The 16,838-nt window shown below is 39.7% G+C and overlaps 1 protein-coding gene across 8 annotated transcripts in view; it reads left to right on the top strand.

Annotated features, from left to right (window-relative positions):
* Positions 1-16,838, top strand: part of FREM1 (FRAS1 related extracellular matrix 1) — a 190,254-nt gene that overhangs the window by 133,660 nt on the left and 39,756 nt on the right. For 7 of the 8 annotated variants that reach the window (XR_009503656.1, XR_009503657.1, XM_059924701.1 and 4 more), the window contains 4 exons: positions 881-1,082; positions 1,799-1,943; positions 10,693-10,822; positions 13,386-13,458. Coding sequence is in view for 6 of the 8 variants with exons in the window: in XM_059924701.1 (XP_059780684.1) it covers positions 881-1,082; positions 1,799-1,943; positions 10,693-10,822; positions 13,386-13,458 (550 nt within the window). In the remaining 2 variants the exon portion in view is untranslated. The remainder of the gene's footprint in view (positions 1-880; positions 1,083-1,798; positions 1,944-10,692; positions 10,823-13,385; positions 13,459-16,838) is intronic. The other variant, XM_059924703.1, reaches the window with a different exon arrangement.

Here is a 16,838-nt window from a genome sequence, read left to right on the forward strand (position 1 = left end):
AAAATTTGAATGATTAGGAGTGAAGGGAAGTACAAGTGTTCTTGTACCTCTTTTGTGGTATCAGTGATGAATTGTGCTAATTCATCCTAAAATGTTCCCTCCCTAACCTATAAGAGTCATTTTGAAGAGGGACTGAGCTCCATACGATACCTGAATGAGGCCCTTTGTAGTGTTTGAACCTATATATCTCTTTCACTCATGAGTAATTGCCCATCACAATCTTCACAGATTGAGCCTACCTGTTTAGTTATCCGGTTCTCACTGTCAATAAAACAAATATGCAAATGCCTATAGATAAGCACTTTTCACTTTTTTAACTGAGGTATTTTTATTTCTACTCAACGTTTTTGCTATCTTAACAATGACACGAGAAAAAAAAAATGTTCAATGCATTTGTAAAACCTTACATGTGTTTTTCTGTAAGTCACCAAACACTGGGAAAAAGGGGAAATCCTTCTGTAGGACTAATATTAAGTTTGCAATACAATTCTTGGGTCAGTTTTAATGTATTCATTCAACAAGTATTTCTTGAGCTTCTGTTATAGCTGGGCATTGTGCCAGGTGCAGGGAATAAATAGTTGGGGAGAAAAAGACATGTGTCTGCCCTCAGGGAGCTTAGGTCCTAATGGGGTAGTCTGACGGTGGACAAATAAATAAAGCTGGGTCAAAGTTTACAGTAGAAAGTTGGCCTCTCTTCCAGGCACAATGATGTTTGCTGAGAATATTGTGAATGAGATCGTTTTCAGCAGAAATTAACCAATGAGGAGGATAAGGAATCTGAAATTCAGGAGAGTTTGTCATTGTTGAACCATTAAAGCCCTGTGTTGCTTGGGGATGAGAAGCCTTTGTATAACACTGTGTGTAATTATTGATCATGCAGGTGGACCAGGTGGACAAAGCAGCCCCCCACATCACACATTTGCATTCCCCTTCTCAAGTGGGGATCCTGAAAAATGGTTGTTATGGGATTTACATCACTTCCCACGTGTTGAAGGCATCGGACCCCGACACTGATGACAATCAGATCATCTTTAAGATTTTACGAGGCCCCCAACATGGACATCTGGAGAATACAACAACAGGTACTGCCTTCCTTACTCCTTGTAATTGCTCATTTTAAAATACCCAGTGGCTGGCAATGCTAGACAGTAATTTAATTAAGTGCAGGCCCATTTGGTAAACACTCCCCAGGGCTTCCTGATAGATGCAGTTTATAAATCAATATCGGTGCTAAAGAGCGTTTGAAGCTGTGTTTTCCTAAATTCATCTTGAGTGGGAGAACTAAATACTGATACATAGTTGTTTATTGTTTACAATTTTTTTTTCAATAACCAGATTGTAATATATTGACAGGAACACACATTGTCAGGACCAAATTCATATTTGTGACTCATTTTTTTTGTATCATGAATTCCAAGGTGATGTAAGTTCATTAAAAACAATTTTTTTGGTGTAAGTTTTCTCTGGATAGTATCTTATTTCTGCTTTATGAAGACAATGATTACAATATGTCACTAAACAGGATGGCACAATTTTAGATTTTATTACTATATCTTCCTACTCCCTCTCTATTTTCATATTTAAGGTACAATATTTCTGAGACAAAGTAATCTGGAAGCCTAATTTAAGTTCATTGAATTTGAATTTTAAGATAGTTACATTTTATTAATTTCTTTAAAAAATATACTTTGGCTGTTTTTAAAGAGGAGTTTGAAATAAAATAGCCATAAAATTGTATCAGCTCTTACCTAATATTTTATTTGATTACCAGTGAAACTCATTTACTTCTTTTTTGTAGGTGAATTTATCCATGAGAAATTTAGCCAAAAGGACTTAAACAGTAAGACCGTTCTTTACGTCATAAACCCATCTTTGGAAGTAAATTCAGATACCGTGAAATTTCAAGTCATGGACCCCACAGGGAACTCTGCCACTCCTCAAATGTAAATTCTTTTGCTTATTCAATAGTCCTGCATATAATGTCCAGAATGTATCTGATTAGGAAAGCGAAATGTTATTTTTTAAACAGAATCTAAGAGGACAAATTGATAGATTATTTCACAAGCTCATAGAATTGATTTTGGAGAGGGAAACTTCTATTACTGCTTGATAATGGGAAAGCCAATAGCTTCACAGAATATGGAAACATTAAAAAGTTAAGTTCATTAACTTAACGGGGTCATTCATTTTATGCATGCATTTACAAATGCATATCCTTTCACACCCACAGAGGTTTCTGTCTTGACAATTCACTGGCATCCAGGACTGAGCTTGTAGGCTCATGTACAAACCATGCAGCAAGAGGTCACTCTAGGACCGTGTTAGTAACCACAGTCTCCTAAATCTAAATCTCTAAAATATCTAGAACTGGGAAGAATGAGGAAGTCAGGAAGTGCTAGCAAAACATTTTCTCTTCCCCAAAACCCAAGCAATAACTAGTGACTGCTTTTGTAAGTCAGTAAACCTATCATAGGTAAGGTGAAGACAGTACAAAGAGGAAAACAGACTTGGGGAGATATTAAGTGATGCTTAGAATTTGTATAAAGTGTATGACTTTCAGAATAACCAGATTAACAAACCCTCAAAATTAACAACATTAACAGACCATAGTAATTTCACTCACCAGGTCCCTATTCTAAACTTTTTTGGAAGGTATACCTTCAATAACTTACCAGCTGTCAGATGATCACAGAAAGGTTAATCATAGCCCAGTTCTCCACGAGCAGTGTTTTTACTTTCTCTTTAAGTTTGATACCCTTCCCAGTCACCTCAAAGGAAAGTTGTTCATTTATCCTAGTTTTAGTAATTACCTTATCCTAGTCAAACTAGGTACCACAAGTGAGGGGGCTTTTATGACAGAATATGGACAAAGGAAGAAATGAAAAATTGAGAAATTCACCTCTGCTCCGTTCATTCCTGCTTTTTCTTTCTAATCCTGAATTGTAGTCCCAATATCTGCCAGCAGAGGTCTCTGTAGTCATTGTTAGAAAAACACGTCTCTAACAAAACATGTTCCCAGGGTCCCACCTCTATTGCCTGCAATACCTGGTCCAGATTTTTACCGAGTGGCTACTATAGGCCAGGTGCGCAGTACAAGAAGCTGGGAAATAGGTATGAGCAAGGAAGTCCTGTCCCCTGACATTAAAATACAATCATGGAGCTATAAAAGTAAAACAGCTGCCCACCTACCATTAAAATGCTCTTGCCTCGGGATTACAATCTTTATACAAAATATATTACCTATTTGCAGTTCAGACAAATGTCTTCCAATTTTCAAGGAAATGTTTTTTTTAAAATCCTGCTCCAAAAATGTTAATAAATTGATTTCACTTGCTTTTTAATAGTTCAACTAAAAAACCTAAGAATATTGATCAGACTTGCTACTCATCAAATACTGACTGCTGGTCTTCCACATGAGAACACAGCATAGGTGCCAGAGAATTTTTTTTCCCAAAATAGAGCTAGATTGATACTGCTTCGCCTACATACCCTTTTCAGTCCTCATTGTTACCAAGGGCATTGTTTTTGAAGATGATTTATGATTTTAAATAATCCTCAAATTTATTGCAGAATCACAGAATTTATGACCTTACTTGAGGCTTTTAAAATAGGCTCCTACTTGTACTGGATACCTTTTTTCAGGTACTTACGCTGAAGTTGTTTCTAATTCAGCTTGTAATGATTGGAACCAGTGGAATATAATGTAAAATATGCCTACTGATGGTTAATCCCAAATAACTTTGATTTGATCTGACATATATTAAGTTGTCTCCTCTAGAGTGGGTGGGGGGAGGTGGAAACTACTCAGTGCTTATCTTTATAAATTTTGAAGGATATAGTTGGCCCTAACCTCATTTGTAAGTAGATGTTTTTTGCAACAAGAAGAACTTTTTTTTCCCAGCAGGAAACAAATGTTATGAATAGTGGTCTGTCTTCCCATGACAGCCAGCAGGAAGCTACTTACACGTACATTATAAATCACAGGCATTTACAATATAGGTTTCTGCTCTAGTTCATTGCTCTTCGTTTAATCATCAAAACCACCTTTAAGTTAGGTACTATCATAATCCAGAATTTACAGGTGAGGAGTCTGAGGCAAGGAGATAGGAAGTGACTTTTCCAAGCTCATACACCTAGCTAGTGAAGGAGCTAAGATTTAGGCCCAGAAAGTATGGTTCTTGAGTCCATGGTTTTCCTCACTGCACTAAAGGACTTTTCGCCCACTTTTAATGAGTGTGTGGAAATGGCCTGTAGGAAAAGAAGCAATAGACTCAGCTCCCTTCTTTCTGTCCAGTCTTTGGCCACCAAAGCAGCAAGAAAGGGGGAATACTTACTCCTCAAGACCCTAAATGTAAATTACATTTACATTTCAATATGAGTGTGTACTCCATGGCTGAGGCACTGGGGGTTATGGGATAGATAATACACAATAAACCACTGGACTGAGAGCCAAAGAACAGGGTTTGAGCTTTGGCTCTCCCACTGACCTGGGTCAAGGCTTACTTATCTTAGTTATCTCATCTGTAAAGTGGGGACAGTACTACAATTTCTTTAGTGGAACAAATGAGGTAAAACATATGTAAGCAACTTCTATACTTAAAGTCATTAACAAATGTGACCTGTGGTGGTGATTACTATTGTTGTTCATTCACATGGGGGCAACAATTGACTGAAGAAGGATCCCAGAGACATTTGGTGGCCAGCTCAAGCCCATCTCTAGTTAGAAATTGACTCTGCGTTGATTCACAAAGTGAATAATCCATATGCTTGTTAATCAATCAGCTAAATGCTGTAGAACTTTGTGTTCTTTTCTGGCTTAGACGGGATTAATAGATTAATATTCTGCATGTTTAAAGAGGTGGGACCTTCTATAACACAGCTGAAGAGACAGGTGGGTGCAATCTGGAGCAAAATGGAGGCTCTTTAAAGAAAAGAAGGACCCATGTTCAGTGGGAATTGTCCCAGAATCTTGATCGCTAGTAAGTTTTTGCTACGGCAGCATTTCTATAGAATATCATTCCTGAAGGGTCAATAGATATTCCATTAGAAATGGTGTTTGCAAATCTTCATGTAATCAAGTTATTGCTAGCTAGCTTGCGTGCTGCTTAATGCATCAAATGCCAGAGTCACGAAGTTGCTTGTGTGCACTGGGAATCTTCGAGAGAGGGGTATAGTATGCAACATATCTCAACCTGATTTGACTATAGAACCAAGACCACCCTGCCCCAGAATAGCTCATGAAACAAGTTTTTCATGGGATACATTTGGGAGACATTTTATTGTAAATAGAAGTTATTTTAGAACACTGAAATCCATGGAAATTTGCATCAAGATTTAGATTTGGTTAAGTGCCAAAATTTCAGGCACTGTGCTAGGCGCTTTTACGTATGTTGTCCAATTTAATCTACAAAACACAATCCTCTGAGGGTGATAAGAAAATCAGGCTCAAGGCATTTAAGTAATTGGCCAGAAGTCACTAAGTGAATGAATGGCAGAGGCCACAGTGCACCCTGACCTCAATGTGAGTGCTCATCTTATCGGCTCACGCCTTGGCGTGATTCACTCATACGCTCACGACTGTTCTCTAGTCGGATGTGAATCTCAAGATGGTCTGCATACCACCCAAACTCAGTTACACAGGACCACATCATTCATCAAAAACACCTCTGCAGACCACAGAATATAGCTGACTTCTGACCAAGCCAGTTTCTTAACATGCATTCAGGGTTGACCTCTTTCTTGTGCCCACTGCAAAAAGGTGAACTTCAAAAGAAAAGTTGACCCTTGCTGAAGTTCTGCATAACTCAGTGGCTGCTTCTCCAGCTGCTTCATGATTCTAAGCACTTTGATTCTTCTCCTCCCTTTGGCTACCCTCATTCTAGCTGTTCTGTTATTCATCCTTGGCCTTAAAAGAGAAGAGCCAAAGAAATCAAAAAAGAAAAGGAATTTCTACCAGGCGAACTTGGCAATGCTTTAGCAGCTTTTATGAAACACATTGTAGGGGAAGAGTTTGAAACTCTTAGTTAGGTTCGGCTTTCATGTTACCAGCAAGCCAGAAGTTGAAGTATTTATCTCCAGACTAGATCTAAGAAACCACAGAGGAAGGGAAGGGAAATAGCCCTTATTAAGCACCTACTGTGTACAGGTGCTTTATACATATTAACAAATTTTAATTTGCATCATTTGACGTGAATATAATTCCCCTCATTTTAAAGATAATGAAAACTGAGGTCCAGAGAGACTAACTGACCATAATCACACACTAATAAGTGGTTGTGAGATGTGTCTGACTCCAAAGCACTTGTTTGGGGTACTAGCTGTGCTGCTTCCTGTCTAAACACTGTTTCCCCATTATCATGAGAGAAAGACAAAAATGAAAACGCAGGTGTTCATAGCATTTTTATTGAGCTTAATAGCATCCTCTTTGAATTGATGTCTTAGATTGAACACTTGGAAAAATATTTTTTACCATTTTGATTTTCTTAAGTCATGTGCCACTTGATTATAAGTGAAGACCTAGTTATAAGAATAATTTAATCACAATTTTAGCTACTATAAAACCTTTCACTGAGAAGCTCAGAGTACTTAATGAGTATTCATTAAGGTTCATTTAACCTCTTTGAAGTACAGACTCATTATTATTGCACTTTGGGAAATGAGGAAACTGAGGCATAGAGAAGCCAAGTACCTTTTTTACACACTCTTGTTAACCTGGATTAATGTCCCATATCCCAAAGTAGAGTTTTAATCCCAACTGGTGCTTTTGGTCCATTGTTCCTTCATATAAATGAACCAAGTAGCCACAAAATAAAATATCAGAAAGTATATATTTTTGACTCTACTTCAACACTATTGACTACTTGGTCCAGACAGTTCTTTGCTGTGGGGCAGTGGTGGAGGGGGAGTTGGGTGTCCTGTACATTGAAGGATGCTTAGCAGTGTCCCTGGCCTCTACCCACTAAATAACCAGTATCACCCTCCTCCCATTGTGAAAAACAAAGCTGTCTCTAGACATTGTCTAATGTTGAGAAGCATGCACAGGCCTTAGAAAACAAGAAATCATGCTTTATGATAGAATGCTCTTTTACCAATGCCACCTTTCTCTCTAGTCCAATAGGAGCTAAAGAATCCAGAGTAAGTCAGGGCTAGAAAAAACATGTGAGGATCATCTAGTCTAGCGTTTTTTTTCAGACTGTGTGAAATACGTTAATAGGGCTGGGGAGAAAAAAAGTTTCAGTGGTCAACTTAGCTTTTCAAACAGGAAGCTAAACAAGGTTCATTATTTCCTTTAACAAATACTTATTGAGCTCTTACTATGTCTCAGTCACTCTAGAAGGGACTTGGTGATACATCAGTGAACCAAAGACCCCTGTTTACTTGGAGCTAAGTACCTAAGTACTTAGCTAAGTTCCTTGGTACCTAAGTAAATTAAATAGTATGGTATACACGATATGTACTTTGGAAAATGAAAGTTGGTCAGATTAAGGGGGATCACAGACACTGGATTTTGGGGACGGATTGCGATTTTAAATTGAGTGATTAAACAGATTTTCTCGTGCTTGACTTAGAGTTAGAGAGGGACCAGAAGTCCCATCCCGTTTAATTTCTACTCCTCCATCCTGTGTCTTTCATTCACGATAGTTGTTGGGAACCAAAATTTGGCTTATACATTAAATGAAATATTCTATTGTTTTGAGTCCCCGCAATCACTTAGGGAAGGTTTCTCCCCTGGGGATGACTTTCCCCAGGGAAACATTTGGAAAGGTCTGGAAACAGTTTTGATTGTTGTAACCAGAGGGGAGTGGTGTGGCTAAATCTGGTGGATCTCATGAGTTCGAGGCCAGGGATGCTGCTAAACTTCTTGCAATGCACAGGACAGCCTCCCACCACAAAGAATCATCTGGTCCCAGATGTCGATAGAGTCAAGGTTGAGAAGCCGTGACCTAGGGCCTTAAGGAGTTCTCATGTCCTGCTAAGTGACTTGAAATGATTGCCTTGTGGGCTTCACAGAAAGTGTATCTGTAAACTTAATTTCTGACTTTAGAGCGAGCTTTACTTTGTGATCATAGAAGGGAGGGATCATTAAAATGTGAAGATTTGAACCAACTCTTGTCTGCATGACACCTCCCAATCCAGAGCTTCCCACATTTCTCTCATGGGGTCCTGCACCTGGTTACCTACATGATACCAAGCATACGTCTGTGTGGCTTCTTTCAGGGAGAGTTCCCAAGTGATTGACTACATCTCTTACTTTTCTTTCAGGTGTTTGTGTAGAGTTTTAGCAACCGCAGTCTCAGTGTAGAAAGATCTTCTTAAATACAATACTGCAGAAAACAAAAAACACATTCAAAACATGTGTCACACATATCCTCTAGGTATGCAAGTGCTTCGTGACTTAAGTATTTTTCTAGAAAATATATAGCCCGGCTTAAATTTCATGGCTTTTCAATAGATCTTTATTATTTGTAGGGAGTAGTTTTAAGAAAATAAAGTAGAACACTGTGTAATGACAATCTTAACCTCTAAGCATTATGAAGCATTCTAATGGTGTATCAGGGTTATGCATGCACTTTCCCAAACACCAAGACCCTTAATGCTTTGAAGCTGAACAACACTGCATGGTCCCCTTATGGATCTAGATCAGCAATCAAATCACATTTCACTTTAGGCCTTGGGGTCACCTGGACCTGCAGAGTGACATGATGAAGTTTTGCTGGTCATGGATTAGCAATGAATGGATTCTTAGAAGGTTGAACATTGAAACTCATTTGAACCTTACTGAGACTTAGCTGAAATCCATCCCGTGTATCTCTTTCACTCCTTCCCATTGTTCCCCTTTCCTCCTCTTTTATCTTTCTGTCTTTTCCCCCAATCCCTCTTGCTGATTTTGTTTTCCTTTCTCATTTTTCTGGATCCTTTAGGAATTCTTTGCAATGTGTTATTTCTATTAGCATTTATAACATCCTTGTTGCTTGTTATCTTGTGATTCTTTAAGCATAGTCACTTATTTCTTTATTTCTTGATCTGTTTCATGACAGATTTGAAGTCAGTTGCATCAAAGACCCATGAGGGGTCTTTGAATACTATTGAATATAAGGATCCTATTTTCATGTCAAAATTTTGTGAAGCCCAGCATGCCAATAATAGTAAATTTCATATGTATTGATTGAATAAACATTCATACAAATTCATTCCACACTCCCACACTACTCTTGTCCCACTGGCTCAGGGTTAGTGGAGTAGGAGACAGTGCTATTGAGTTTATTTCGCTCGTGAACTTAATCTATAGGATGTGACTGTGACACATGACTGGTACAAGGACATACGGTGATTATTAGAGGATAAACGTACTCTCTAATATGAATGATCTACAGGAAAGTCTGGAGAGCCCTGTGAAATTTGTGAATTCTATGCTCTACATAGTAGCACCCAGAATTTCTAGCTCTGAAAGGAAAAGAAAATTGTAAAGTAACTTTAAAAGTCTAGAGGAAAGAGCCTGAATCTAAGTGAAAGTTTGGGAATACAGTAAGGCAACCACTGAGGGTTTTGTGAATGGAGAATGAAAGGGAAATGAATAAGACACAAGCAATGGAAGTGGGTTAAATGATCATAGTGAAGATTGCTCATGTCTTTATTGCTGAAAGGTTACAGGGGGTAAAGAATGTAAGAACATATTTGAAGAGAAATGTTCAGGTGAAACATTTCAAGTTTTCTCACCTCAGAAAGGGAAACACTTCAGGGTAAAGATAAAATTGTAGTCCCCTGCTTGAGCTCAGACTGCAAGAGTCATGAAGAACTTCTGTTGGGAAGAAGAATGGTAGAGAAGGAATAGGACATTTGGTTTCAGATTTATACTGGGGATTCCATCTCTGCTGTCTGTTAGCTTTGTCATAGCTTTTGGCCTTCGAGGTAGTTATTTAACCTCTCTAAGCTTGGTGTTCTTTTCTGAAGAAAAGGAAAAAAAAGTCCCTCTCCATGCCATGAGGATTAAAGAAGTCAGTTTCCATCAAATGTCGTGCTTACTAAATATAGTGTGGAAAAAAAGACCACCCTTTATTTAGCAAGTTTATTCAGTTGTATAGCTGCATCCAAGGTACATATTAGCGTAGCCCTTTTATATGCACAGAGGACGGGACAGATAATGCTTTAAAACACATGCACATTCTAACTCCTAGGCACATTCTCAAAGATATCTTGTTATTAAACCGAACCCAAGTTCAGAGAAGACCTCTGCCTGGAAATGATCTTGTTGTATCAATGAAGGAGGCCAACAGATAGGAGAGAAGATTTCATATCAATGTCCTTTCCAAGAATGAACTTCTCCTTGAACTTAACACCTGCCTGTTTCCCTTCTGAACATGCAAGTAGGAGTCCCTTTTCTATCACTAATAATTGTAGGACCTCTGATAGACTTTTAACCTTATTTCTGCATTTGTAAAATGGAATTCTAATCTGTGCTCTACATCACAGCATTGTTGAGAGCAAAAAATGAGACAGTGACAGTAAAAGTTCTTTGTGAGCTAAAATGTCCCAAACAAGTGCAAGGAGCTTGTAGCATTGGTGTAGGTTGATGAACCACTTCTGTCTCCCAGTGTGGACCAGTGGTTCAGCCTCCTACCCAGCAGAGGAACCCCTCAGGCATCCATTATGCATTTCTCATGACTTTCTTTCTTCTTTTCCTTACATGCATAGCTTGGAACTGAAGTGGTCTCGTATCGAGTGGTCACAGACTGAATATGAGGTCTGTGAGAATGTGGGCGTATTGCCCTTGGAAATTACCAGAAAGGGATATTCCATGGACTCGGCCTTTGTGAGTGTAAAGGTAACAACTCTGTCAACTTTCCAGCTAAAACCTCGGTTGCTGGTTGGGGCCTCTGATTATTTCCTTCGAAAAATTCAGAGTAACTAAGGAAATTTCAAACTGCACGAGTGTTGCCCTATTCCCGAGAGTCTAAGTACAAAACCTCCTTGTCCTTCCATCATTTATCCAGGTGCATTAGCTCCTAGATAGGATATTTCTAACCCATTTTTAGTTTTTAAATCTGGTCTTTAACTCTTGAAGTTTGATTTCACAAGGGAGATCTATCCAACCTAGTGAACTTGGGCCAAACTCTGCTTTGGAAAGGAAAGTTGTAGGCAAATGTAAGTCCCCAAATGGCTTTCTCTTAGTATGCACCAGGACCATTTCCTGTGGTCTCAGTGGGTGAAAAAATCAGGGAACACACCTATCTTAAGCTTCACCCAGGTCACGCAAAATTAAGAGACCATGTATCAATACAGGCACCCTGAAATATAAGGAATTTTCAATAATTATTTTTGGACTAGTCACCTGCTATTTCTTTACACTGCCATGGGCCGTGGAGCACACCCTGTGGCTTCTAGAATTGAAAGATTATTTTAGGAGTCACTATAAAAATTGCACTTCAAGTGGATGAGAGCATGAAAATCCTATACCTACGAATGCTGGTGAATGAGCCTGAAAGACTCCCCTCCTCAATCTAAGGAAAAAAGCAGTGATACTAGCTTCTGGGAAAAAAATGCCATCTCAGCTAAGTCTCAATTACAATAATAAGTTCAAATCACCCTCACAACCTTGTGCACATAAATTCTACTATATCCAGACTCAGTATTTATCTTTCTAGTGGGCATAGGGTCTTTTTCCCTGATCTGGGGTGTTTTATTTTTATTAAATCATCAGATAACTGGGTATCCCCTCTACTTTCCCAGTAGATTGTTTATGGAAAAAGAAAGAACCCGCTTGGATGTTTTTCTAATATTCTTCTGGTCCTCCATAAAAAGCACCATATGCTCTAGTCTGGAGTTTTGGGCCACAGAACCATTCATCTTGCCAGGTAGAAACAACAGACGTAGTGTGACGGAACCTTTTGTCTGCTTAAGCTGAGTGCACACAGTGAAGCTGCCAGCTGAGTCTGCAGGCCTTTCGCAAACAGCCCAAGTCCTTCAGGGACCACTCTTCTTACAGCACAGCCTGCTGCTTTAGACTGGAGCTTATTGGCTGCTTGGCTGGGAGGAAGGAGAAGAAAGCACTTTTACCCTACGTTGTTTGCCGTGGTTTGAATCACACACCTGCCCCGGACTGATTTCTGCAGCCACCTTGACTCAGCCCATTCCTTTTCCCACATAGGATTCTGTAAGCTCAGTGGTGGTAAATACTAGGTAATTGCACGTGCAAGAACCACATGGGGAAATGTAACTCCCAGCATATGATGGGTACAGGTGTGCAATGGGCTGCCTTTCCACAGTGAAAGGTTGTTCGGGAGGAGCCTTGGCATTGTGGAGAAAGAACAAATGGGAGCTTAGGAGGCAGTACTCTTCTTGAGCAAAACGTTTCCACTGCAGACCACTGGCAGATGTTAGGGCCTTTGGTTAGAAACGCAGATAATGTCTGAGGCCAAAGAAATAGGAATTTGTAAGTTTTTACTTGTGCCCTTCATCCCTTTGTAAGAAAGTGAAGGAATAGAGTTACTCACTTTCCTGAACATCTCATTCAAGGACCTCTTTTTCAAACCAGCTGAAGCTTCTTTTTCAAACTCCTTTTCAACCATATTTCAAACTAAATATGTGTTCTTCACACATATTTAGGCTCCTCTGGGGGAAGTTAAGGGCACGAGATGTCAGAGCCCTTAAATCACCTTTGTTCTTCAGCCCTGGGGGACGGGAAAAAGGGGTCAGCCAATTGTCTCTTTAGACTGGACCAATTTTCTTTTTTTTTTCCAACTTACTTGAAGGAGCTTCTGAAGCCCTTGGTTCTGGGTGTGGATGGCCTTTGTGTGGCTGTTCCCCAGGACTGTCATCCCCACAGAGCCCTCATTCATGTCTGTGAAGAGGAATGGTTTCATCCAGATGCGAAAATGGACCAGACTTGTTTTAGTTCATCTGGTCTAAAGGCTTTCAGTGCCCTGAGCTCGCAGGATACCTCCAAGCTGGCTGACAGATCAGCACCCCGGTTGTCAGGAGTACCCGCTTTTCCTTCTCTTCACTGCCCTTCTCCCTTTCCTCCAAGGCATTATTTTAGGACCTGGTTGGGGTAGAGGGAAGCCCATGAAATAAAATGATATTTGTAACAAAGAGAAGTATACTGTTTAAAATTCACATTACTTTCTCCAATAACCGAATCATTTATAAAGGAGAAGAAAAAAATAAAAATAAAGTTTTATGTTTACTTCCATTGATATTAGTCTAGGAAAAAGTTAACTTTAAGGAAGATGGGTCAAAAATGATGTATTATAATAAAAAAAACACTTAATGTTAAAAACAGATTGGAGAGCATGAGTTTAGTCTAGTATGAGATTACACTAGATGTTTTTCTATTACAGAATATTTATTTTTATTAAAAAAAAAGATTTTTTTTTTTCCCTCTTAAGGTCAACCAAGTGTCAGCTACAGTTGGAAAGGATTTCACTATGACTCCATCTAAGCTGATTCAGTTTGACCCAGGTACGTTTTGCGTCTACACTTTGTTCATGTTTTTGTAAGAAAGTCTGGAGATTGTGCAAAAGAGAGACTATTATGCAACTTCAGCCAACTAGAAACTCCTCAGGGACAAGATCACCCCACTCCCAGAGAGATGAGTTGGACTTGAGGTTTTGCCCCTCATATTTTATGTTATTACTAGTGAGTATTTATTTAAAATGAGAAGAGAGATCATAACAAATAAAATATATAGAATATTAAAGCAAACATCCAAAAATCCAGAAAAAATGCCATTAAAAAAATTATTCAGAGGTCTGACACAAAGCTGAAATAATGTAATTAGCCTCATATTTTGATGGAAATTTTGTGAATGTTATAGTCATATGGATTCCTAAAGGGTCATTTCTAAACTATCTCTCTTGGAATAGGCTGACATGAACAGATTCCAGGGGAAATTATTATTTAATTAGATAACACCTGTTTTGTTTTAAGCGTTTGGAAAAATTTTGCTAGGTGCAAAAAGGAGTACACAAGCATGGGGCCTGTTCTCAAGGATGTTCTATCCTGTGAGAAATACAGACATGAAAACAACTCACTAATAGAGTACATTGTGACCCCAAGGATGTGCCATTGTTCTGGCTAAGGAAAATCCTGGAAGACTTCCTAGGGGAGTTGGTAGCAGAAGAAGGGGACTTAAACTGCAGGACAGACATACATTCAGCTAACTGTGCCTGAAGCACCAAGGCGGGAGCCATGCCCCCTTTCCCTGGTTTCTGTAGATGGGGACCAGTAGCTCTCCCTCACTGCACTGCATGATTATCTCTCTTTCCCTCTGGTATGGAATGGACCTCGATCACCTGTCCAGGGACAAAAGGAAAAGGCTTTGAGAAGCAGCCAGGGCATGTGGCTTTCTGCTCCCCTGCAGAGGGGATGTTCTGCATTCTGAGAACAGGCCATCCAATCAAGACTTTAGCCATTGTCTGCCACCGACACATGAAGTTTTGGGCAAAGACAAAACAAAATGGCCTGAATACCATTACCACTCCAAATACCATTACCACTCCTTTTAATATTAAAAGTAGAGGAGACTTCCCTGGTGGCGCAGTGGTTAGCACTCCACGCTTCCAATGTGGGGGGCCTGGATTCGATCCCTCGTTGGGGACCTAGACCCTACATGCACGCCGCGACTAAGAGTTCACATGCCACAACTAAGGAGCCCGCATGCCGCAACTAAGGAGCCCGCCTGCCGCAACTAAGACCCAATGCAAAAAAAAAAAATTAAACGTAGAAAAGAAATGCCTTTCTGCAGTTCACCACAAGTTGTACGACGTTTAGTGACTGTATTAGTTTGCTGGGGCTACCCTAATAAAGTATCACAAACCTGGTAGCTTAAAAACAAGAATTATTTTTCTAATAGTTATGGACGCTAGAAGTTCAAGATCATGATGTGGGCAGGGTTGATTCCTTCTAAGGGCTGAGAGGGAATCTGTTCCATGCCTCTCTTCCATGCTCTGGTGCTTTGCTGGAATCTCTGGCCTTCCTTGGCTTCTGCTGCATCACCCGATCTCTGCCTTTATCTCCATAGGATGTTCTCCTTGTGTGTGTCTGTGTCCAAATTTCCCCTTTGTATACTGACACCAGTCATAATAGACTAGGGGTCCACTCTACTCTAGTATGACTCCATCTGAATTACATCTGTAATGCCCTTATTTCCAAATAAGGTCACATTCTGAGGTACTGAGAGTTAGGACTTAAACACAGGGATTTTTGAGTGACACAAATCAACCTATAACAGAGAGCCTTACATTTGACATGCAACAATCCCGATATTGTTATTGGCCTCCTTCCTGTGATATGTAAGTTTCTGACTTGCATAATCTTGTTCCTCAGACTGACCACCCTTGATGAGAAGAGCTATTCCTGTTATGTATTTGAAGTTTACCCTCGGGTTGCTGCAGGCTCTGGTTCTGATCAACCCTAAGATGAAAGGATTTGATGCATTGGCTCTGTGCTCTTTATGTACTTCATGTTATGGCAGGTCCAGCCTTTCCTCTTTTCACGAGGCAAGAGTCCTTGTCATATATCATCTTCATTATCTGAGGTCTGTTTGTCACAAGATCAGGAGTGATTTTGGCTTTTGGTGGATTTTGAGCAGCCCACCAGGTTCTCTGTTTGGATTGATAGGAACTAGAAGATATCACACTGGAGGAGCTCCTGGAAGCTAACTCTTGCAAGTCCCACTGGGTGAGGGAATGCCCATTTGCTTTGAAGAGTTTACATGCTGCTTCCAGTAGATACTAAAGACTTCTGGGGGTCTAAATAGTCATAATTTTAGAGATTATTTAGACTTTTTTTTGGCCACGCCGTGCAGCATGTGGGATCTTAATTCCCCGACCAAGGATCGAACCTGTGCCCCCTGCAATGGAAGCACAAAGTCTTAACCACTGGACCACCAGGGAAGTCCCTATTTAGACATTTTAAGAAAATAAATAAATATAGCTTATAAATGAAAAAGAAACAACACTTGGCTGTTCATTGCTTTGGAACTTATTAGCCAGAAACTGTTTCATAAGCTGATGTTTTCCTTTAGAGAATGTTAGCATTCCCCGTGTCCACAGGTCCTGTAAATACTTATTTACTCCCATCTTGTTCATCCTTGCCTCTTTCAGATCTGGTGTCTTCATCCCCATTCCCACCCCTTTCACCCAAAGCAATCTGTTCATTTCTTTAAAAACAGCAGCTTCCATGATTGGTGAGGAAACAGAGAGTGAGAAATCAAAGACAGTGGAATATCATAGGTTTGAGAGCTCTTGGAGAGAGCTGAAGAGAAACTGAGGGACTTTTCAGTCTAGTGAGCTACACTCAAGTAAGCTTGCCTTGCAGCTTTGTACCAAACCAAAAGCTAACCCTGACTACTTTGCCTCCTGCTATTGTGACTAATCTTGAGTCAAAGTGCAAATATTCTTAAGAAAATGATTGTTTTCCTTTAAAATAAGTGTTCTTCAAAGGTTTGCTGCATTCTTAATTGAGACTTCATTGTGCCTGAGTCAAAATGTTTTCCAAAGAACAGCTCTCTCACGTGGCATTTGCTAAAAAACATTGAGAATATGTCTTTCAATAGTGAAATCTGTTTTGCAGGAAAATATCCAGGAATTAACTCACTCTGTAAAGTGGGCTATGTCTGCATAACCTGACACCTCTCTCTCCTCTTCAGCACCTTTTGTTTCATGGGAACAGGGGGCCAGTTCATGCCTTCTGAAATTGTTTATAATCACTGTGATTTCACAAATACTTTGCACCTTGAAGGTTGGAGAGGAAGGAAAAAGAAAAACTAAGAAAGTTCTGATTTCTAATCTCATTAACCTAAAAAAGGAGGTCCTATGTGCATACCTGGTAGACATATA

The sequence above is a fragment of the Balaenoptera ricei genome, chromosome 6, assembly GCF_028023285.1.
Source record: "Balaenoptera ricei isolate mBalRic1 chromosome 6, mBalRic1.hap2, whole genome shotgun sequence".
Lineage (NCBI taxonomy): Eukaryota > Metazoa > Chordata > Mammalia > Artiodactyla > Balaenopteridae > Balaenoptera > Balaenoptera ricei.